The sequence below is a fragment of the Bombina bombina genome, chromosome 6 (assembly GCF_027579735.1).
Source record: "Bombina bombina isolate aBomBom1 chromosome 6, aBomBom1.pri, whole genome shotgun sequence".
NCBI lineage: Eukaryota > Metazoa > Chordata > Amphibia > Anura > Bombinatoridae > Bombina > Bombina bombina.
In genome coordinates, this window is record NC_069504.1 from 1068646610 (window position 1) to 1068671327 (window position 24718).

Genomic DNA, 24718 nt, shown 5'->3' on the forward strand with positions numbered 1-24718 from the left:
TTCATTGTCCTTTTCTCACCTTGGAACTCTGCGCTATCAGAACATTCCAGTAACCGTAGAATGCGGTGGAATTATGGCTTCTTAATTTTGCACAGGTGGCAATTAAACTACTATCAACAGTCTGCACTAGCATTGAACTGTTTCTTATAAAGCAGTGAGAAGTGATACAATGCTTACTTGTTTTATTTGTGTCTTGTCAGCTATGGAACACCTGCCATCCACCGGAACTTGTCCGTCCTACATTAGAAAGGACTTTAAAGACTCTTCAGTTGGATTATGTGGATCTATATATTGTTGAACTGCCAATGGCATTTAAGGTAAGAGGAATATCCATTTTTCAGTTATTCACCATTGATGTGATAGTTAAATGCTAAGTTATTGTTTATGTGATCAGTCTTTTATCATCCATATTTAGCCCCTTCTTAAAGGGGAACTGTACTGTAAAGTGGGGTTCCCTTTAATGTGTTTTCAATGACAAATTATACCAGCTGCAAAGTTCAGATAGAACATACAATTAAAAAATAAAATCCTATTTACTTCTATTATTAAATCTGCTTCATTCCCTTAATGTACTTTGCTGAAGGATCAGCAATGCACTACTTACTGAGAGCTAGCTGAACACATCTGGTCAGCCAATCACAAGAAACAAATGTGTGCAGGCACCAATCAGCAGCTAGCTCCCACTAGTGCAAGATATGTACATATTCTTTTTAAACAATAGATACAAAAAGAACAAAGTACATTCGAAAATATAAATTAATTTAAAAGTGTCTTAAAATGACATGCTGTATCTGAATCCTGCAAGTTTAAGTTTGACTTTCCTATCCCTTAAAAATATGTTGGTATTTAATTTCCCAATATTTGGCCAGATTCTAAATATATATGTACATAAGCATATACAGATATATATTTACAGGGAGAACACAGTTCCCATAGACCGCAATGTAAAGGAACTTTTTTAACAACCCGCAGCCGCCAACTTTAACACCTCATAACTGCTTATTGCAGTTATTTTTATTAAAAATAAAGATGCTACTATCTTTTTTTAAATAAAGAACATTAAACTTTATTTTGGGGGCATTTGGGGGACACTTTATAAAATTAGCCAGGGATCTGTTCTCTGGTTAATTTTATAAATGCCAATTGCTACCACAAGCTCGCGGTAGCAATAACCAGCCACTTGTAATGGGTGGTTATTTATTGTGCACCGCAAGCAGGCAAATCTGCCCGTTTGTGGGCACACAATAAATTAGTGCTCCATTTGTAAAATCACAACCTGTTTAAATGGGCTAAGCTTGCAGAGGGAACAAACATCCATATATTTCTCTGTGTACACAAAGACTTCCTTATCAAAATATATGACTGAGAGAGTAATTGAAAATTAACATTTTAGCACCTATCTCTCCCATCACCATTGGGAATTTAAAACACTTCAGGGGGTATAATGGATAATTAGGAACACATTACGAGGAGAACATTTAATGGTATCCCTTTAATTTACTTTTTCAGCCGAGACCGTTAGTATCACTTTTTACTTTTCTTTCTTTTACAGCCTGGGGATGAAATTTATCCAAAAGATGAAAATGGAAAGATTATTTACCATAAGACAGACTTGTGTGCTACTTGGGAGGTAGGTTGTATAAAAGACCTTACATAATAGGTGGGCAGATAGAATACTTTTTCAGTCTGACATTTTCACCAGGGAAGGTTCTAGACTTTAGATTTGTGGGTGTAAAAAGTTGTCCATGAATCTTAAAATCAAAAATACAAGGGATATTGTTGTAAGACATAAACCTCAGCTTCCTATTCCTATCTTTATATGTTTATTTTTTTAAATACAATCACCCTTCCCTCTACTAGCTGTTTCCTTTCCCTGCTCAGCATATGGCACCTTATAATATGGGGGTGCTGCAGTAAAGAAAGCACCCCCAGAACTCTCCCTGATTGAACACAGGCAGAATGGGCTTATTCTAAGCATAAAAGTTATGTCTAAAGACAGAAGTCAGTTCCACAAGAGGGCTGTGTTGCAGATGCCTAAGGATTGGAGGGTTTAGAGGAAGAGAGGGTGGTCAACAGTGTCAAAGGCTGCAAACATGTCAAGAAGGATTAACAGAGAAAAGCGGCCTTTCGATTTTGTGTAATAAGGTCATTAGTAACTTTAATAATTTCTGTGCCTGTGGAGTGTTGAGGGCAAAATTCAGATTGCAATGGATCAAGGAAGGAGTTTAACCCCTTAGTGACCAGAGCACTTTTCCATTTTCTGACCGTTTGGGACCAAGGCTATTTTTACATTTCTGCGGTGTTTGTGTTTAGTTTTAATATTCCTCTTACTCATTTACTGTACCCACACATATTATATACCATTTTTCTCGACATTAAATGGACTTTCTAAAGATACCATTATTTTCATCTTATCTTATAATTTACTATAAAAAATATAAAATATGATGGGAAATGAAAAAACACACACTTTTTCTAACTTTGACCCCCCCAAATCTGTTACACATCTATAACCACCAAAAAATACCCATGCTAAATAATTTCTAAATTTTGTCCTGAGTTTAGAAATACCAAATGTTTACCTGTTCTTTGCTTTTTTTGCAAGTTATAGGGCAAAAAATACAAGTAGCACTTTGCTACTTTCAAACAATTTTTTTTCAAAATTAGCGATAGTTACATTGGAATACTGATATCTGTCAGGAATCCCTGAATATCCCTTGACATGTATATATTTTTTATTGATCTAGGCCCATTTTGGTATATTTAATGCCACCATTTCACCGCCAAACGCAATCAAATAAAAAAAAAAACATTCACTCTTCACTTCTTCACAAACATTTTCACAAACTTTAGGTTTCTCACTGAAATGATTTACAAACAGCTTGTGCAATTATGGCACAAATGGTTGTAAATGCTTCTCTGAGATCCACTTTGTTCAGAAATAGCAGACATTTATTGCTTTGGCATTACTTTTTGGTAATTAGAAGGCCGCTAAACGCCGCTGCGCACCACACGTGTATTATACCCAGCAGTGAAGGGGTTAATTAGGGTGCTTGTAGGGTTAATTTAGCTTTAGTGTAGTGTAGTAGACAACCCAAAGTATTGATCTAGGCCCATTTTGGTATATTTCATGACACCATTTCACCGCCAAATGCGATCAAATAAAAAACAAAATTCACTTTTTCGCAAACTTTTTCACAAACTTTTGGTTTCTCACTGAAATTATTTACAAACAACTTGTGCAATTATGGCACAAATGGATGTAAATGCTTCTCTGGGATCCCCTTTGTTCAGAAATAGCAGACATTTATGGCTGTGGCATTACTTTCTGGTAATTAGAAGGCCGTTAATGCCGCTGCACACCACACTTGTATTAGGACCAATTTTAGCTGTAGTGTAGTAAACAACCCAAAGTATTAATCTAGGCCCATTTTATCGCCAAATTTGATCAAATAAAAAAATCGTTCACTTTTTCACTAACTTTGGGATTCTCACTGAAATTATTTACAAACAGCTTGTGCAATTATGGCACAAATGGTTGTAAATGCTTCTCTGGGATCTCCTTTGTTCAGAAATAGCAGACATATATGGCTTTGGTGTTGCTTTTTGGTAATTAGAAGGCCGCTAAATGCTGCTGCGCACCACACTTGTCTTATGCCCAGCAGTGACGGGGTTAATTAGCTTGTAGGGAGCTTGAAGGGTTAATTTTAACTTTAATGTAGAGATCAGCCTCCCATCTGACACATCCCACCCCCTGATCCCTCCCAAACAGCTCTCTTCCCTCCCTCACCCCCCAATTGTCCCTGCCATCTTAAGTACTGGCAGAAAGTCTGCCAGTACTAAAAGAAAAGGCTTTTTTTTCATTATTATTTTTTTTTAATATATTCTGCTGTGTAGGATCTCCCCTTAGCCCCCAACCTCCCTGATCTCCCCCAAAAAAACTCTCTAACTACTTTGCAATCAAATGTGGCTTTTTTTTTAAAATAAACCCCATTTTTCTGTAGTGTAGGGAGGTTGGGATAGGCAGAAAATGTTATTAAGTTGAGTCTTGGTTTCAATTAAGAGTGGCAATAAGATTAAGGAAATAATCCTGCATGGAGAGATAAAGGGCAGAATAGATTTCAACTTGTAATGAAGAAAGTAAGGTGAACCAGGATTTTCTCCAATGTCGCTCAGCAGTGCAGGAACAGCTGTGCAGGTAGCATGTCAAACGAGTATGCCTGGGCTAAGGATGAGGAGGGGGCAAATTATCAAGGACCAATGTAAGAGTGGAATTATAGTGAGCGGTAGATTGGTCAGGGCAGGAAAAGGAGGAGATGGAAGAGAGAAGAGGTTTGAGAGAATTTGAAAGATATTGCTGATCTAGTGACTTAATTTTTGGAGTTTGTTGTGAGGGTTAGAAGGAGGAAGAAGTGCTGTGATGTTACAAGTAAGGAGATGATGGTCATAAAGAGGAAAGGGGGACTTTGCGAAGTTTGAGAGAGTGCATCAAGTGCTGAAAATCAGGTCAAGGGAGTGTCTATAAGAGTTGGACCATTGTAACAGACCGTAAGAGGAAGATAGCTAAGTTTTTTTTGTAGCAAGAAGAGTTGGATTGTCAACAGGGAGGTTGAAATCCCCAAGATTGAGGGCAGAGATATCTGAGTAGAGGAAATAAGGTAGCCGGGCCACAAAATGATCAAGAAACTGAGTTGAGGATCCAGGTGGGCTATAAGTAACCACAACACAGAGAGAGAGAGGAGAAAATAAGCAAATTATGTGGGTTTCGAAGGAAGAAACTGTGAGGGAAGAGATGGGTTGTATTTTTTGAAAGGTGCAACAATCCACCTGCTAGAAAATAATACAATCCGACCTAGAACCATCATGAGAACAGACCAACACGTATATCCAGCACCTAGTCTAATTGGGGGGGATATTGTGATGTGATTTGCAAACAATTTTTGTTTTAGCTGCCCATGTTGTTATATCACAGGCTCTGGAGGAATGCAAAGATGCAGGGCTGGTGAAATCTCTAGGTGTCTCCAATTTTAACCGAAGACAGCTTGAGCTGATTCTCAACAAGCCAGGACTAAAGCACAAGCCCGCCACCAACCAGGCAAGGAAAATGGCTGGATAATTATTTGAATGTAAATTATTAGCGCTGTAGAATCTGTTGGCGCTCTACAAATAACCAATAATAATAATATCCATACTATTGGGCAGATTGTGTAATAACTAGATAAATATTATTTTATTGTTCTTATTCTATATATATATTTTTTTTATCTTAGAGTGAAACCCAAATGTTTCTTTCAAAATTGTGATAGAAAATATATTTCCATTTGACTTTTATTATTAAATTTGTTTCATTCTCTTGGTATCCATTGTTGAATGAAGAGCAGTGCACTACTGGAAGCTTAAAGGGATGCAAAACCCAATTTTTTTTCTATCATAATTCTGATAGAGCATGCAATTTTAAACAACTTTCAAATTTACTCCTATTATCAATTTTTTGTTTGTTCTCTTGATATCTATATTTGAAAAAGCAGGAATCTACTGTAAGCTAAGAAGCCATCCTATTTTTGATCAATCAGCAAGCGCAACCCAGGTTCTGAACCAAAAATGAATCGGCTCTTAAGCTTTCATTCTCGTTTTTCAAATAAAGATAGCAAGAGAACAAAGACAAATAGATAATAGGAGTAAATTAGAAAGTTAGGAAAAAACACAAAGGAAAGAGGCGCCAATGGTGCAGATCAATGATGAATTTTATATGTAGCTGATGTGGGACGAACACAGGGTACTCACTTGTATATAAGGCAATCAGTTATGCCCATAGAAACGAACTGCATTTCTACAGCAGTCCAGCTAGCTGATCATAAGGGCAGCTCTCTAATGGCATCCAATAAGAGGCAATCTGTTAGAAAAAGACAATAGATAGAGGCGCCAATGGTGCAGATCAATGGTGGATCTTGAAAACTTGTAACAGGAGGTGAACACAGGGTACTCACATGTATAGAAGGCGATCAATTATGCCTATAGAGACAGGCTGGATTTCTACAGCAATCCAGCTGGCTGATCCAAGGTAGCTCCAAAATACAGTGGCTAATCAAACCCAAACTGGATATCCACAAGATATAAGGGCAGGATACTGGGGTAAGGGATTCTCACCCTAAAAGTAGCGTAGCAATAGACCATACACAGCACTTAGAGTAGGTAAAGTTAAAAACAAATTTTTTAAAACAGTTATAAAAATATACCACTCATATTAGTGCCAATAAAAGTTATGGCTAGTGGAGAAACAGTGCGACGCGTTTCTCAGACTGTTTCCTCAGGCATGTTTCTCATCAATTATTTACATCCTTATATAGGGCTACGCTACTAATAACCCCAATGACCCACCCCCAACAATTAGGACAGGCAGGACCAATCAGAACCCGTCATTTGTGCACACCCACCCTGCTGCAATATTATTATACTAAACGTATGGCCAATATAGTGTTTTAGTAAAATGTATAAGTATCATCAATATGTGTCTAACATATGTATGTTGAATCCGTATTGCAGTACTGGTCTCGTAATTCCTTTGACTTAAAATATATATAATTGCCTCTGATCGTAAATGCTGCAACCTGATAGGTCTATAGCTACATCAATCAACTGTTCTCAGAGAGGACCGTGTATATAGCTATCTGATAGGTCTAAACAGTTGTCAATCAACTAGTATCAGAAGGCACCGGAAGTAAGGCGATTCACGGAACCCCGACCAATAGTTTCTTATGCCGCTATGGTCTGGCGGCCAATAGGAGTCATGTTCTGGGACAATACCCGTGATCGGGCCATTGCTAAAGCATATGTTAACGTGAACGCCCTCCCCAGTCCAAAACATGTGGCCCAATTGGTCCCAATATGAGGTGACGACAATTACGTCACCCATGTAAACAAACCAAGACACATGTTGAGCATCTTGCGCCCCTTATCTGTAATAGCGCTATCGTGTTAAAATGTCTTAATAAGCGGCCAATTCTCTAACACATAAACTATAAATAGATATAATATATAAACTGTTATAGTGTGTGGCCTCGTGACTGAATGTGTAATGTATAAAAAAGCCCAAGTAATAACAAGTGGCTGTGTGCTAAATGTACAGGTGATAACCGTGTATAAAGATATATAATAGTGGTAGGTATATACCTACTGTATGCCAATGTGATGAGTGATAATGTGCATGTATGGAAAATAGGGAAATAAAGGAGTGCATTAGCTATCTCATAATGAGGGGATAATCTGCAATAATACCCACACTTGGGAGATGACACGAGTGTACTATTTAATTGTAATTATAGTGGGGAATGAAGAATATATAAGAAAAAGGAAATACCTAAAAATGTATACAAGATACCAGAATTGAGTGCAGTGTATGCTAATGGTATATGTGACCTATATTATAATCTAAAACAGTGTTAGGCCTCCTTAGGTCTAATCGCACTCTAGTGAGTGAATGGTAATGTTGAATAAGGTTATTAAGTGCAGGTATGTATGTAGTTGTTCATCAATATATAACTTTTTGGTATTATACTCACCCCCTGCACTTAATAACCTTATTCAACATTACCATTCACTCACTAGAGTGCGATTAGACCTAAGGAGGCCTAACACTGTTTTAGATTATAATATAGGTCACATACACCATTAGCATACACTGCACTCAATTCTGGTATCTTGTATACATTTTTAGGTATTTCCTTTTTCTTATATATTCTTCATTCCCCACTATAATTACAATTAAATAGTACACTCGTGTCATCTCCCAAGTGTGGGTATTATTGCAGATTATCCCCTCATTATGATATAGCTAATGCACCCCTTTATTTCCCTATTTTCCATACATGCACATTATCACTCATCACATTGGCATACAGTAGGTATATACCTACCACTATTATATATCTTTATACACGGTTATCACCTGTACATTTAGCACACAGCCACTTGTTATTACTTGGGCTTTTTTATACATTACACATTCAGTCACGAGGCCACACACTATAATAGTTTATATATTATATCTATTTATAGTTTATGTGTTAGAGAATTGGCCGCTTATTAAGACACTTTAACACGATAGCGCTATTACAGATAAGGGGCGCGAGATGCTCAACATGTGTCTTGGTTTGTTTACATGGGTGACGTAATTGTCGTCACCTCATATTGGGACCAATTGGGCCACATGTTTTGGACTGGGGAGGGCGTTCACGTTAACATATGCTTTAGCAATGGCCCGATCACGGGTGTTGTCCCAGAACGTGACTCCTATTGGCCGCCAGACCATAGTGGCATAAGAAACTATTGGTCGGGGTTCCGTGAATCGCCTTACTTCCGGTGCCTTCTGATACTAGTTGATTGACAACTGTTTAGACCTATCAAATAGCTATATACACGGTCCTCTCTGAGAACAGTTGATTGATGTAGCTATAGACCTATCAGGTTGCAGCATTTACGATCAGAGGCAATTATATATATTTTAAGTCAAAGGAATTACGAGACCAGTACTGCAATACGGATTCAACATACATATGTTAGACACATATTTGATGATACTTATACATTTTATTAAAACACTATATTGGCCATACGTTTAGTATAATAATATTGCAGCAGGGTGGATGTGCACAAATGACGGGTTCTGATTGGTCCTGCCTGTCCTAATTGTTGGGGGTGGGTCATTGGGGTTATTAGTAGCGTAGCCCTATATAAGGATGTAAATAATTGATGAGAAACATGCCTGAGGAAACAGTCTAACTGAGAAACGCGTCGCACTGTTTCTCCACTAGCCATAACTTTTATTGGCACTAATATGAGTGGTATATTTTTATAACTGTTTTAATAAATTTGTTTTTAACTTTACCTACTCTAAGTGCTGTGTATGGTCTATTGCTACGCTACTTTTAGGGTGAGAATCCCTTACCCCAGTATCCTGCCCTTATATCTTGTGGATATCCAGTTTGGGTTTGATTAGCCACTGTATTTTGGAGCAACCTTGGATCAGCCAGCTGGATTGCTGTAGAAATCCAGCCTGTCTCTATAGGCATAATTGATTGCCTTCTATACATGTGAGTACCCTGTGTTCACCTCCTGTTACAAGTTTTCAAGATCCACCATTGGCGCCTCTATCTATTGTCTTTTTCTAAATTAGAAAGTTGCTTAAAATTGCATGCTCATTCAGAATCATGAAAGAAAAATTTGGGTTTAGTGTTCGTTTAACACATCTGGTGAGCCAATAACAAGAGGCATGTGTGAAGCCACCAATCAGCAGCTAGCTCCAAGTAGTGCATTGCTGCTCCTGAGCCTTTCTAGGTATGCTTTTCATTAAAGAATACCAAGAGAACAAAGCAAATTCATTTACAGAAGTAAAATGGAAAGTTATTTAAAATTGGATTTCTTTTCGCTTTTCCTCCTGCACAAGCTCTTTCTTCAATGCATGCTCTCACTTTTTTTATTCCTCTTTCCCTCACGCACTCTCTCTCATTCTCCCTCAAGCTTCTTTACTGTTTCTCCCTCGCTCTCTTTGTTTCTCCCTTGCATTCTGCTTTTTGCAGTGCTGGATATATAACTGTGAAAGTGCTACACACACATTACTGATGTAACCGGCAATGAAAATAGCCAAATGCCACTGCCCCAAAATGTAATCCATGCCTAATATTGACTTTTAATAATCCCTTTCCCTTTTGTCTGTATCCTACTGGTTTACACCTGTGCCAGACATACTGTCTTCTTCGTATTGCAACCTATTGGTGTATGCCTGTACCATACATACTGGCCATACATACTGGCTCCTAATCCCACCTCTATTCAAGTCTGCAACCTATTGGTCTATGCCTGTACCATACATACTGACTCCTAATCCCTCCACTGCACAAGTCTGCAACCTATTGGTGTATGCCTGTACCATACATACTGACTCCTAATCCCTCCACTGCACAAGTCTGCAACCTATTGGTGTATGCCTGTACCATACATACTGGCTCCTAATCCCACCTCTATTCAAATCTGTATCCTACTGGTTTACACCTGTGCCAGACATACTGGCTTCTTCTTATCACTTCCCCTCAGAACAAGTCTGCAACCTATTGGTGTACGCCTGTACCATACATACTGTGTCCTAATCTTACCTCTGTTCAAGTCTGCAAACTATTGGTGTATTCCTGTACCATACATACTGGCTCCTAATCCCAGCTCTATTCAAGTCTGCAACCTATTGGTGTATGCCTGTACCATACATACTGGCTCCTAATCTCAAATCTGTTCAAGTCTGCAACCTATTCGTGTATGCCTGTACCATACATACTGGCTCCTAATCCCACCTCTATTCAAGTCTGCAACCTATTGGTGTATGCCTGTACCATACATACTGGCTCCTAATTCCACCTCTGTTTAAGTCTGCAACCTATTGGTGTATGCCTGTACCATACATACTGGCTCCTAATTCCACCTCTGTTTAAGTCTGCAACCTATTGGTGTTTGCCTGTACCATCCATATGAGCTCCTAATCTCACCTGTGTTCAAGCCTGCACCTATTGGTGTACGCCTGTACCATACATACTGTGTCCTAATCTTAACTCTGTTCAAGCCTGCAAACTATTGGTGTATGATGGTGCCCTACATACTGGCTACTAATCCTTTCACTGCACAAGCCTGCAGCCTAATGGTGTACGCCTGTACCATACATACTGGCTCCTAATCTCACCTCTGTTCAAGTCTGCAACCTATTGGTGTTTGCCTGTACCATCCATATGAGCTCCTAATCTCACCTTTGCTCAAGCCTGCAGCCTATTGGAATATGCTGTTGCAATACATACTGGCTACTAATCCCTACACTGCACAAGCCTGCAATCTATTGGTGTACTCCTGTACCATACATACTGGCTACTAATCCCTCCACTGCACAAGCCTGCAATCTATTGGTGTACACCTGTACCATACATGCTGGCTCCTAAACTTACCTCTGTTCAAGTCTTCAAGCTATTGGTGTATGCTAGTGCCATAGATGCTGGCTCCAAATCCCTCCACTACACGTCTGCATCCTATTGCTTTATAACAATTTCATAAATACTATTTCTTCTTATCTTTCCCTTTTTGCAAAAGTCTGCATTTGCATTTCCTATAATTCTGTTCTGTCTAGGGGAAAACACTGCACTTGTATTCTTTCACAAGAATGGAATGAACAAACATGAACGTTATATATTAGACATTTAACATTATGCTTTTCAAATAATGTTCTAAATAATATGTAATAATTAAGTAGTAGTTTACTTGTCTGTCTGTTCCTATAGGTTGAGTGCCATCCTTACTTTACCCAGCCCAAACTATTGGAGTTATGCAGGCAACATGAGATAGTGATTGTGGGCTACAGTCCTATTGGAACCTGCCGAGATGCATCCTGGTGAGCAACATTATTATAGGGACAATAAAATCATAATTAAACTTTCATAGTTCAGAGTGAACACGCATGGGAGTTAGCTGAACATATTGTGAGAGCCAGTGACAAGCGCCATATATGTGCAGCCACCAATCGCCAGCAAGCAATCAGTATTGAATTGTTGCTCCTAAAAATACCTAGGCATTCTTTTCAACTAAGAATACCTAGAGAACAAAGCACATTTGATAAGAGAACTAAATTGTGAAGTTATTTAAAAGTGCATGTTCTATCTGAATCATGAAAGTTTAATTTCCATTACTTAAAGAGATATACCACCTCAATGTTTTATTTCATGATTCAGATACAGCATGCACTTTTAAGCAACTTTCTAATTTACTCCTATTATACATTTTTCTTTGTTCTCTTGAAATCTTTATTTGAAAAAGAAGGAATGTAATGTTTCACTTTATACTTAAAACCACTATTACCAAAATAAGAAATGTGAAATTACAACATGTCCTTCAAGCCAGAAGACCTACATAAACTGGCGTTCTCAGAATATCACAACGTGTGAGGCCAAACTAACCACCAGCTCACAAAATCAAAAGGAAAAAGGGCTGCACTAAAAAGGAAAACGTAAACTTTATTTATAACATACAAAATTAACTTTCATACGCATTTCACACCATTTTGATGCTTAGTCATAGAATCTGGGTGGCCGTTTTTTTCTCTTTTCACTATGCAAAATTATTAAAGGGACATTCTGGTCAAAACTGAAATTCACATAGATGAATTACATCATTGAATAGAAACATATTTGCAATATACACGTATTAGTAAATACACTTCTAGTAAAAATTATTACTGTTTTTAGTGTTAACATTTTTCTCTGCATGCGCATGTGAAGCACAGCTAGATATTCTCAGGGCAACATTATTTTAAAGACTGCAGCTGCTCAGAACACAAGTGTGGCTTCTAGCATGTCAGCATTTAACAAATGAAGTATTTAACAGAGGATACAAACACCTTTGAGCAAGTGTTGTGTTTAAAATGCTGGTGCACGGTGCATACATAAATACACTTTTTAAACAGCTATAGCTTTTAGTAGAAGTATTTTTGTTAATATTTGTATATTACAAAAAATGCTTCTATTTAAAACTGAAATGCATCATGTGGATTCCAACTTTGTCTGAAATGTCCCTTTAATGATCGAAAGGGTTGAGAAGTAAATTAGAAAAATGCGGCAGTGTTATGCATAAAATGTATGGCCCATTTATAAAGCGCAAAACACAGAACAGGGAAAGCAGATGTTTTATATTATCCATATAAAAGACTAGTAATTAATCATGATTTTAACTTTTGTCTACGTGAAGAAAAATAAACATAAAAGTTTATAAAAGGGACAGTAAACACCTTGTAATTAAAAGACACTTTTATTGTCTTGCTGTAGAATAAAAAAGTATAAACATTGAAAAGGGAGCAAAATAAATCAGTTTCCAAAATGTAATCATGTCTATTTATAAGCTAAATTATTACACATAATTTAACCCTTTCCTGCCGTTAGGACATTCCATGCCGTCCTAACTGTGCTGGGCTTTAGCGCCGCTAGGACGGCATGAAACATCCTAGCCGTTTGGCTGTCCTGAAGCCATAGCCGCTTCTAAATGGGATTGTGGGCTGGAGGGCGTGCCTAGCATCATCGGCACTCCCCCCTGACCCAATCCCATCATAGAAATCGCCAGATCGCATGAACGTCTACAATTTTTACTTATTTGTTTACAGCTCCAATGTAGACAAAGAAGTCCCTGCGGGAAAGGGTTAAAATTGATAAAATTATTAAACACTCTTTATAACATAAAAAAGTTATCTTTATTGTATGGTAGCCAGTGATGATATGAATTAAATTTTATTGCGGCTGGAGTAGGTTCAATGAGATTTTAATTTTGTAGCCAACAAAATAGATGAAGCATAGGGCAAATACCAGATGTTTTGTCTTCATTAACTCAATTATAAAACCTTTGATTGTTATGATTTATGCAGGGTCAACGTGTCTTCTCCTCCTCTTCTGGAGGATCCTGTGTTGAAAGGCATTGGAAAGAAGTACGACAAGACATCAGCGCAGGTTGCTCTGCGGTTCAACATACAGAGGGGCGTAGTAGTAATTCCCAAAAGCTTTAACCCAGACAGGATTGATGAAAACTTCCAGGTGAGCAAGCATGTCTAAAGCTAAAAGTTAGGGGATGTGCCTTTACATTGTCGTCTATGAGGACAGTGTTTTATACTGTTAATATATATGTAAATGCTTTTATATATTTATATATATATATATATATGTGTGTGTGTTAATATGTATATATACAGACATATTAACACACAAATATATATGTATATATTCATATATATTTTAAAAATGCTGCCCAACGCTGCGCGACTTACCCCCTGCACTGCGCTAGGATCTCTGCCGTGTCTATTGGCATCAGAATGAGACTCCCATTGGAGGCTATGGAAGCGTGCTCTCATGAGCTCAAAGCTTCCATGCAATGCGAACACGAGGTAGCGTTCGCATTGCACTTTACTTGTAATACCAGCGCACATTTGCATGCACCGGTATTACTAAGTGGAGTGCAAATATCATGCTCGCTAAAGGGCTATTTTGTACTCCAACCATAATCTAGCCCATAATTTGCAAGTGTTATACTCAACAATATCAAAAGTTTTAGTTAGAGACCAATGGCACTACTAGGAGTTGAATGAAGGAGTGATGTTGAATCTCAATATATGTCATCTTAAATTAAAGCTGTATTCTTATTTGAATTCTATTAGGTGCTGTGTATCTAGGTAAGGATATTTTACTTTGATTCCAACAAAGAAGTTGGGTAGGATACCCCTTTAAGCACTCAATTCCTTCATATGTGTGTGTGATCACTCTATAAAAAAACAAATACTTTATTTCAACTTGATTAAAAGTGGGTCAAATGCATTTAAATACCAGTGGTCTACGGGTAAGTAGATTATTGCAGTTTTACTGGGCAATGTCTGCCTTCCAACAGTATACAGATCTGACACTCTATAAGTTCGTGAGTACCAGAAAGCCTTAATTTTCTCCCTTCAATACACAAATCTAGTATTTTGATCAATGAATCCATTGACCTGTTATGGGTGCACTGCTCATTGATATCTTGTGCTTCCAAATAAAGTTATGCGATCTATTTAGCTTGTACTGTCAAGCCTAACGTATTTATAGTAGTTTCATTATTACTCAGTATCAAGTGAGAGTATGTTGTTAGATGAATAACTGGAGTTAATAATCTATAATGTTTCAACAGATTATTATCTTCTGAGGTTCTTGTTTATTCCCATCCGTTCATTTATTAACTCAATGGATGAACACATGTATTATGATATTCAAATCCTAATTAAAACTAGGGTTCCCACCTTTTGAAAAGGCCAGATTGGCAAACATGTTAAGGGGGGAGAGGGTCCATGGGAAACCAAGTTTTAATTAAGTGGTCGTTGGTTAACAGCAATTAATCGAATACAAACGGGCATGAGCTACCTTATAACAACATAATTACCATACCGAGTGTGGTGCTGCTCTACGACTAGGTATTAACCAAACACTGTCGCCAATATAAGCAATAAAGCCATAACATGCCGATACCACTTGAGATGTTATAATCAGTTATACAGTATCTGTGAGAGGTCTATGAAACATAAGATTAACCCAGTTTCATGAGAGTGACACAATTTAAACCAGAATACGCTACACATGTAACAACACTACATTGCTGATGAGAATAGTGGAAAAGTGTTACTTTGTACTTCTTGTATTAAAGCGGTTGCATCACATTAATGCAGACAACTTAGTTACTCTGATTACAGAGTGTATCCTACGATAATCAAGAAAGCAACTGCTATTCATATGGTTACAATATCCAAGCGATTAGATAGTTTAATTGTGTTCACACTGAATATATAACTGATAGTCATATTTGAATATTATAATATATGTGTACATCCATTGAGTTAATTAATGAACGGATGGAGATAAACCAGAACCTCCAACGATAACAATCTGTTGAAATATTATAGATTATTAACTCCAGTTATTCATCTATCAACATACTCTCACTTGATACTGAGTGTGACGGATACCAGCTACTCAGACTGCGTAGCTCCGCCAAAGGGTCCTGCTTCCTCCCTGGAGCCTACAGCTGTATAGCTGGAAAGTGGTGCTGTCCGGTGGTGGCCCTCCAATTGTATGTTGCTGGGAGAGGTCACCCCACCCCTTACGATATCTCCCACCATAAAACACCAAAACACATAAACCATACAGTACTTTACCCCTCCCTGGGTTCGTAGTATCACTGTTGCTCCCTGCTGGTATTCATATCCACATAATGCCTAGTCTCGTCACTCAGTTCCCCAAAACAGGGTTCCAGCTTGTGCCCCAGAACAGGTGTCCACCCACAAGCAACACTAACAGAGGGGACTACTGACTTTCTCATTGAAGGTATCGACTGCCAGAGAGAAGGCAGGGTATCTGGGGCTGCTGCAGCCCAAGGTTGGGGACCGGGGCTGATTGCCCTGCATTCCTGGGGTTCACAGGTGGGGGCTGTGGTCTCACCCCCCTCCACTGTAAAATCATCCTGGATGGGGAAAGGGCAGTGATTAGCACCCACCTGCCCAGTTGCCAGCTCCACTGCTGGGTGAACACAGGGGACCACCTCAGCCTCCTCCAGGACCACAGGGACAAACTGCAGCCCTGCAGTATCCACCGCTCCTCTAGTATAATCCAGTGGTGGTGGTGGAGGGCAGTGATCAATCTACTTCTCAGGGCTCAGCTCCAGCCCTTCTGCTATGGGGATGTCAGGGACACCCTTGGTCTCCTCCCCAGCTACCGGAACCCTAATTCTGCACCAGGGTTCTCCACGTGCCAGAGTCTCTGGGAACTCAGGGAAACAGGGCAACCCAGACTCCAGGGCAAATGCCCTCCACACATTCCCAGGGCACCCACCTCCCAAAAGACAGAATCTAGCCTGCGTTCCTCTCCAAAAGTAACAGAGGCTTCTGTGACATCTCCCCCACTGGTATGACTTTGAGTTAGCCGGATGGTCCAGCTCCAAACTCCCTTCCACTTTGGTGGTTGGCCATTGCCACTAGGGCACCGGCTGTCTCCTCTCCCTGGAAGGAGTTCTGTCACTGGGGTGAAAGGTCAGCTACCTCCTCTTCCTGGAAACTGATCTGCCGCTGGGGTGGGAGGTCGACTACCTCTGCTCCCTTGGAGTGGTTCTGCCTCTATGGAGAGAGACCAGCTGTCTCCTCTCCCTGCAAGAGGTTCTGTCACTGAGGAGGGAGGTCGGCTACCTCTGCTCCCTAGGAATGGCACTGCCACTGGGGAGGGAGACTAGCTGTCTAATCTCCCTGGAAGGGGTTCTGTCTCTGGGGAGAGAGGTTGGCTTCCTCCGCTACCTGGGGATGGCTCTGCCGCTGGGGAGAAAGACTGGATGCCGTCTGTCTCCTCTCCCGGGAAGGGGTTCTGTTGCTGGGGAGGTAGGTTGGCTACCTCCACTCCTTGGGGATGGCTCTTCTGCTGAAGAAAGAGACCGGTGGTTTGCGCTCCCGGGAAGGGGTTCTGCCGCTGGGGTGGGAAACTGGCTGTCTCCTCTCCCGGGAAGGGGTTCTGTTGCTGGGGAGGGAGGTCACCTACCTACACTCCCTGGGGATGGTTCTGCCACTGGGGAGAGAGACCGGTGGACTCCACTCCCAGGAAGGGGTTCTGCCGCTGGGGAGGGAGGCGGCCAGCTGTCTCCTCTCCCAGGAAGGGGTTCTGCCACTGGGGAGAGAGACCGGCTGTCTCCTCTCCCAGGAAGGGGTTCGGTTGCTGGGGAGGGAGGTCGGCTACCTCCGCTCCCTGGGGATGGCTCTGCCGCTGGGGAGAGAGACCGGCTGTCTCCTTTCCCTGGAACTGGAAAGCTTTCTGGTACTCACACACTTATACAGTGTCAGATCTGTATACTGTTGGAAGGCAGACATTTCCCAGTGAAACTGCAATAATCTACTTACCCGTAGACCACTGTTTTTTAAATGCATTTGACCCACTTTTAATCAAGTTGAAATATTAAATTATGTATTAAATTGTATAGTAGTTTTCTAGTTATATATACTGATATTTATTTTGTTCACAGTTAATGTGAAATCTTGCTTATTTTCTAAACAGATTTTTGACTTCAGTCTGACTGAAAAGGAAATGAAGGACATTGAGGCTCTGAACAAAAATATACGCTATGTTGAGTTGTTAATGTAAGTATCTATAATAAAATGCTGAGTTGTTAATGTAAGTATCTATAATAAAATGCTAGAGTAAAAATTAACAAACTTAACCACTTAATGTCATTAGGACGTTCCATGCTGTAATAACAGCGCCTGGCTTTAATGCCGTTAGAAATACTATTGTACCGGCATGGAGGGGTTAAGAAAATCTGGTAGATGAGTAATGGCATACCCCAATCAGAATATATAATGTTGTAATGATATGTGCGTACAAGTAATATTATTGCCTTAATCTAGCAAGAAATGTATTTCAGGGCTTGACAGTCCTATGAGTGAGAATAAGATAATCTACTGCAAGAAAGCTCTTTTTTGCGTGAAATGCACAGTCTTAGCAAAGAGAGGCAGTGTCTGGGTCAGTGACTAACCACAGAGAAATTATTATGCATCTGAGTGTTTCATTCTTAATGCAATGTATGACCTTTTTAGACACACACACACACACACAATTTCAAACACACACACGCAAACTCATACATACACACACAAACTCATTCATTCACACACACACACTCATAAATAAACACACACATAAAATCATACATACACAAACACACACACACAAATTCATACATGCACACGCAAACTCATACATACATACATACACAAACTCATTCATACACACACAAACTCAAACACACACACACAAACTCATACATGCACACAAATTCACACATTCACACATCAACTCATATATACAAACACAAACTCATACATACACACAAAACTCACACATACACACACACAAACTCATAAATACAAATGCACTCAAACTCATACATACACAAACTCAAACTCATACATACAAACACAAACATATAAACACAAACTCATACATACACACAAACGCATGCACACACACACAAACGTCTACATACACACACAAACTCATAGATGCTCACACAAACGTATACATACACACACACACACACACACACAAAAACTTATACATACACACACAAACATACATACACACATGTAAGTGCATTGGAGCCCTTTGCCGTTAAGTAGATGAAAATATGTAAAATCCTATTTATACAATATTCATATACACAGCTATATTGTTCCTGAGCAGCTCACAGCTATATTGTTCCTCAGCAGCTCACAGCTATATTGTTCCTGAGCAGCTCACAGCTATATTGTTCCTGAGCAGCTCACAGCTATATTATTCCTGAGCATCTCACTGCTATATTGTTTCTGAGCAGCTCACTGCTATATTGTTTCTGAGCAGCTCACAGCTATATTATTCCTGAGCATCTCACAGCTATATTATTCCTGAGCAGCTCACAGCTATATTGTTTCTGAGCAGCTCACAGCTATATTATTCCTGAGCAGCTCACATTATATTATTCCTGAGTTGCTCACAGCTATATCGTTCCTGAGAAGCTCACAGCTATATTATTACTGAGCAGCTCACAGCTATATTATTACTGAGCAGCTCACAGCTATATTATTCATGAGCAGCTCACAGCTATATTATTCCTGAGCAGCTCACATTATATTATTCCTGAGTTGCTCACAGCTATATTGTTCCTGAGCAGCTCACAGCTATATTATTCCTGAGCATCTCACAGCTATATTATTCCTGAGCATCTCACAGCTATATTATTCCTGAGCAGCTCACAGCTATATTATTACTGAGCAGCTCACAGCTATATTATTACTGAGCAGCTCACAGCTATATTGTTCCTGAGCAGCTCACAGCTATATTATTCCTGAGCATCTCACAGCTATATTATTCCTGAGCAGCTCACAGCTATATTATTCCTGAGCAGTTCACAGCTATATTATTCCTGAGCAGCTCACAGCTATATTATTCCTGAGCATCTCACAGCTATATTGTTCCTGAGCAGCTCACAGCTATATTGTTCCTGAGCAGCTCACAGCTATATTGTTCCTGAGCAGCTCACAGCTATATTATTCCTGAGCAGCTCACATTATATTATTCCTGAGCAACTCACAGCTATATTATTCCTGAGCAGTTCACAACTATATTATTACTGAGCAGCTCACAGCTATATTATTCCAGAGCAGTTCACAGCTATATTATTCCTGAGCAGCTCACAGCTATATTATTCTTGAGTAGCTCACAGCTATATTATTCCTGAGCAGCTCACAGCTATATCATTCTCGAGCAACTCACATTTAATTATTCCTGAGCATCTCACAGCTTTATTGTTCCAGAGCAGCTCACATCTATATTGTTGCTGAGCAGCTCACAGCTATATTATTCCTGAGCAGCTCACAGCTATATTATTCCTGAGCAACTCACAGCTATATTGTTCCTGATCAGCTCACAGCTATATTATTCCTGAGCAACTCACAGCTATATTATTCCTGAGCAACTCACAGCTATATTATTCCTGAGCAACTCACAGCTATATTATTCCTGAGCAACTCACAGCTATATTGTTCCTGAGCAACTCACAGCTATATTGTTCCTGAGCAGCTCACAGCTATATTGTTCCTGAGCAGCTCACAGCTATATTATTCCTGAGCAGCTCACAGCTATATTATTCCTGAGCATCTCACAGCTATATTATTCCTGAGCATCTCACAGCTATATTATTCCTGAGCATCTCACAGCTATATTATTCCTGAGCAACTCACAGCTATATTGTTCCTGAGCAGCTCACAGCTATATTGTTTCTGAGCAGCTCACAGCTATATTGTTTCTGAGCAGCTCATAGTTATATTGTTCCTGAGCAGCTCACAGCTATTTTGTTCCTGAGCAGCTCACAGCTATTTTGTTCCCGAGCAGCTCAAAGCTATTTTGTTCCTGAGCAGCTCACATTATATTATTCCTGAGCAGCTCACATTATATTATTCCTGAGCATCTCACAGCTATATTGTTCATGAGCATCTCACAGCTATATTGTTCATGAGCAGCTCACAGCTATATTGTTCCTGAGCAGCTCACAGCTGATGATTGACATCTGTGTTTATTAGCCCACAGGACACATCTTACTCAGAAGCACCAATGCATTGGAAGTGTATCTTAAAATGTAACCTGTTTACAAGGACTAAACACAAAGTTACCAAGGGACCCTTTTGTGTAATTAGAAAATGATCTAACAAAATAGAACATTTATGAAACTTTCATGGTTCAGATACAGCATTTTTTTAAAGAGACAAGTTTACTCCTATCATCAAACTTACTTGTTCTCTTGATATTCTTTGTTGAAAGCATACCTAGGTAGGCTCACGAGCAGCAATGCAATACTGAGAGCTAGCTGCTGATTGGTGGTGCATTGCTGCTCTGCTCTGTTAAGGTGCTTGGCAGGGGTTAAAGGGACACTAAACCCCAAAGTTTTCTTTCATGATTCAGATAGAGAATACAATTTTAAACAACATTCCAATTCACTTCTACTATATAATTTGCTTCATTCTTTAGATATCCTTTGTTGAAGAAATAGCAATGCATATGGGTGAGCCAATCACACAAGGCATCTATGTGCAGCCACCATCTACCACTATCAGCAGCTACTGAGCCTATCTAGATATGCTTTTCAGCAAAGGATATAAAGCGAATTAAGCAAATTATATAATAGAAGTAAATTAGAAAGTTGTTTAAAATTGCATGTTTTTCTAAATCATGAAAGAAAAATGTGGGTTTCATGTCCCTTTAAATACAGAGAACATTTTATTATTGCACTATTCTTTGCATATAACACACACATAAACCCCACACACTAAATTATACGATAAGTTGATGAGGGGATATAAATGCATTGATAATTATAAACTGATTCTTAATTTTCTAGGTGGAGTGATCACCCGGAATACCCATTCTTTGATGAATACTGAAGATCATTTTAACCCCCTCAGTTCCTCTTTCAGTAATGGCAATGGAACGGATACAAATGGTGCTTCTCAATCCTATGTCAAAGAAAAAGAAAAAAACAGAGAATCACACGAACCTTGACAGCTATAAATTTATCTGCTGCTACTCCATGGAGTAGAAATGTAACTACGCTTTGCTGCCTATGTACCCATAGAAAGTCACTAGAGCTAAGCTCTCTTGCAGCAAAGGGTTGATAGCTCAACTACCATTTATCTTAAAGTGTATATATATATATATATATATATATATATATATATATATATATATATATATATATATATATATATATATAATCTATATTCCTACATCACAACAAAAGGACAGAAGTTCAACCAAGCCCATCACAAACTGAAGCCTTTGTTGGATATCCGTGCCATGAAACCAAAGGAAAGACTTTTATACTTTATTTGCTAAATAATTTTTTTTTCTGAGTTTTTTTTTTTTTTTTTACTAATCAAATTAACAAATGATTGACAAGAACTGGAACTACAGACGGAACTATGAAAGACTGTTTTTTTTTTTAACTATGCAAATATTTTCTAGTGGAATTAATGAAGGAATTGTGGCAACATTAGTAGTATCTTAAAATATTAGAGCTAAGTTTTACTGTGTTTTTAATTAATCCATCTGCTGAACAGTCACACTGAGAATTTGCAGGCTGTTAAAGTATGAGTAACAGTAACCGGACTGGAAAAATGTCCGATTATTGTCTTCTTTACTGACCAACTAAACTCATTATTAACAATGTTTTTCTTTTGTTTTCTCTTTGTATGATATCATAATCCCATTTTTATATGTCATTATTTTTTTTTTTATTATTATTTCAAATAGTTTAAACACTACATATTGTATATTATGCTTGGTAAAAAATATATTGATGTTACCAAAAATAATATCAAACAGTTCTTTTCTGCAAGCAAGTAGGACTGCATATTCCATAAGGTTACATTTCAGGACATATTGGTAGGTAGATCTTTTGGAAAAACTTACTACAGCTGATATAGAGCAATGCTATATAATTATACTTCATCTCTCAACTATACAACTCCTCTCTGAAATTAAATTTTTGTTGTCCACTCAAGTTTTGTCATTTTGATATTTTTATGTGTTTTGATAGAAGTTTTGATAGAAGATGCTCTGTATGTTAGATGTATTAGATGAAGTGTATATTTATGTATAGCTATGCATCATGAGGCAGTACCAGGGTAATTTTGGCCTAAGCTATTTTTGCCTAGGGTGTCAAGATTTGTGGGAGGAGGTCAGTCAATTTTTAAGGATAGAGCTTCAAAAAGGAAATCTCTGATAATTCTATGGGGATCCTATAACAGTTAATCTGAGTGTTTTTTATTAAAACCCCTATATGAGCCACATAAAATGTGGTAAACTGGGTGCCTGGCATATTTGAATTGTGTCTTATTTCTTAGGCAGGGTATTAAAGATATAGCATATCAGCATATGTATCCACACCAAGTGTACCTTCCTGTCATAGACTCACACAGTGTTGCCGTTATGGAGTGAACCCAAACAACTCAGAGCATATAAATCCACAGGTCCTCCATAAGTCTTAGATAGAGGCAGGCAATTTCAAGTATATCACCAACGTTTCTTTAACCCATAACCCAGACTGTCATACCTTATAGCATCTTGCTGTCATCCGTGGAAGGGAAGCCTGTCTGCCTTTTCTTCCTCACTGCATGACTCCCTGTAGTGAGTCCAATTCTTTCGACTGCCAGAGTTAACCAAGACACCGTCCGCTCCTCCGTTCCTGTGAATCTGTCTGATGACGTCACTCATCCCTGCAACTGCCAGACCCCATATTCCAATCCGCACATGTATGAATGTAACCCTTGGTCCGTGCTTGTATATTTGTGCCCACAGTGAAAATCTCAGTCAAAGCCAAATGATGAAGAAACAACACCATTATCATTAAAACATCTTTTATTTCAGAAGCCAGCACCCAAAATCAGAGAGATTTGGGGGACTAAAACTAGTCAGAGATATAAGTATGTAGACAAGAGAAAAGTTGATTATGGAATGGGGATACTAGCCAGGATATAACCTGTAGGAACCCATGTTAAGAAAGATAAGGTATACATAGAAGGGCTTAGAGAGAAACAATTACACATTAACATCTGTACTGTACCAACTAACTACACAAGGAGATGAAACATTTGAAGACTGTATTGTTAATGTTTGACTGTTTGTTTATTGTTATTGATACTGTTTTATGTAGACTTTGAACAATTTGTGAAAAATCAATAAAAAAGATTTCAACAAAAAAAATCATCTTTTATTGTTCTTCTTTAAAATGTAACAGACATATAGACATGCAGGATAGACATCCTCTGTGTAGCCATAAGTGTCAGGCTAGGAGTACGGCAACAGCGGAAACACGTCAGCCTGACACTTATGGCTACACAGAGGATGTCTATCCTGCATGTCTATATGTCTGTTACATTTAAAAAAAAGAAAATATGTTTTTAATGATCCTGGTGCCGGTTCTCCATCATTTGGCTTTGACTGAGAATTTTTAGGGAATGTTCTATGGCTTGAACACTGTCTTGAGGGGGTGTAGGACCCCTTTTTGGATTCCTGAGCTCCATTTCTGAGAATTATACGAAAGCAAACATGAGCTTAAATGAGGGTGTGGAAATGGGTGGAAGAAGATTTCCCATTGCCTACGACAGTGTTTCTCAACTGCAGCCTTCAAGTACTCCCCATAGGCCAGGTTTTCATTATAGCTGAACCTGTGCACAGATGACAATCACCTGATCAGTAACACCATAGTTACTAACCTGCTCTCACCCATCAGATGATGATTTCACCTTTGCACAGGTTCAGCTATAATGAAACCCTGGGCTGCTGGGGGTTGAGAAACAATGGCCTATGACAGCACTAAAATGTAATACACCACTATAATAATATGTGAATAATCATTTGAAGCAACCTCCCTACACATACGCCATATTGTAAGGGACATTAGGTGTATTCATTCATCTTTAGTATAAATCAAATCAAGTTATTACCTAAATCTGTGTATTCCAGACTCAGAGATACCCAGGTGAATATCCCTGGGCACTAATGTATTCTTAAACCTTGAGAAAACCTTCTCTGTTTGTTGTAGCCACAAAAAAAAACTCAAAATTCTG

The 24718-nt window shown here is 38.9% G+C and overlaps 1 protein-coding gene across 1 annotated transcript in view; it reads left to right on the top strand.

The window, feature by feature from the left end:
• Positions 1-22650, top strand: part of AKR1D1 (aldo-keto reductase family 1 member D1) — a 74375-nt gene extending 51725 nt beyond the window's left edge. Inside the window, exons 3-9 of the mRNA XM_053718944.1 lie at positions 201-317; positions 1553-1630; positions 4973-5095; positions 11310-11419; positions 13436-13601; positions 17616-17698; positions 21490-22650. Of these exons, the coding sequence (XP_053574919.1) occupies positions 201-317; positions 1553-1630; positions 4973-5095; positions 11310-11419; positions 13436-13601; positions 17616-17698; positions 21490-21532 (720 nt within the window). The 3' untranslated portion in view covers positions 21533-22650. The remainder of the gene's footprint in view (positions 1-200; positions 318-1552; positions 1631-4972; positions 5096-11309; positions 11420-13435; positions 13602-17615; positions 17699-21489) is intronic.
• The last annotated feature ends 2068 nt before the right edge of the window (positions 22651-24718 follow it).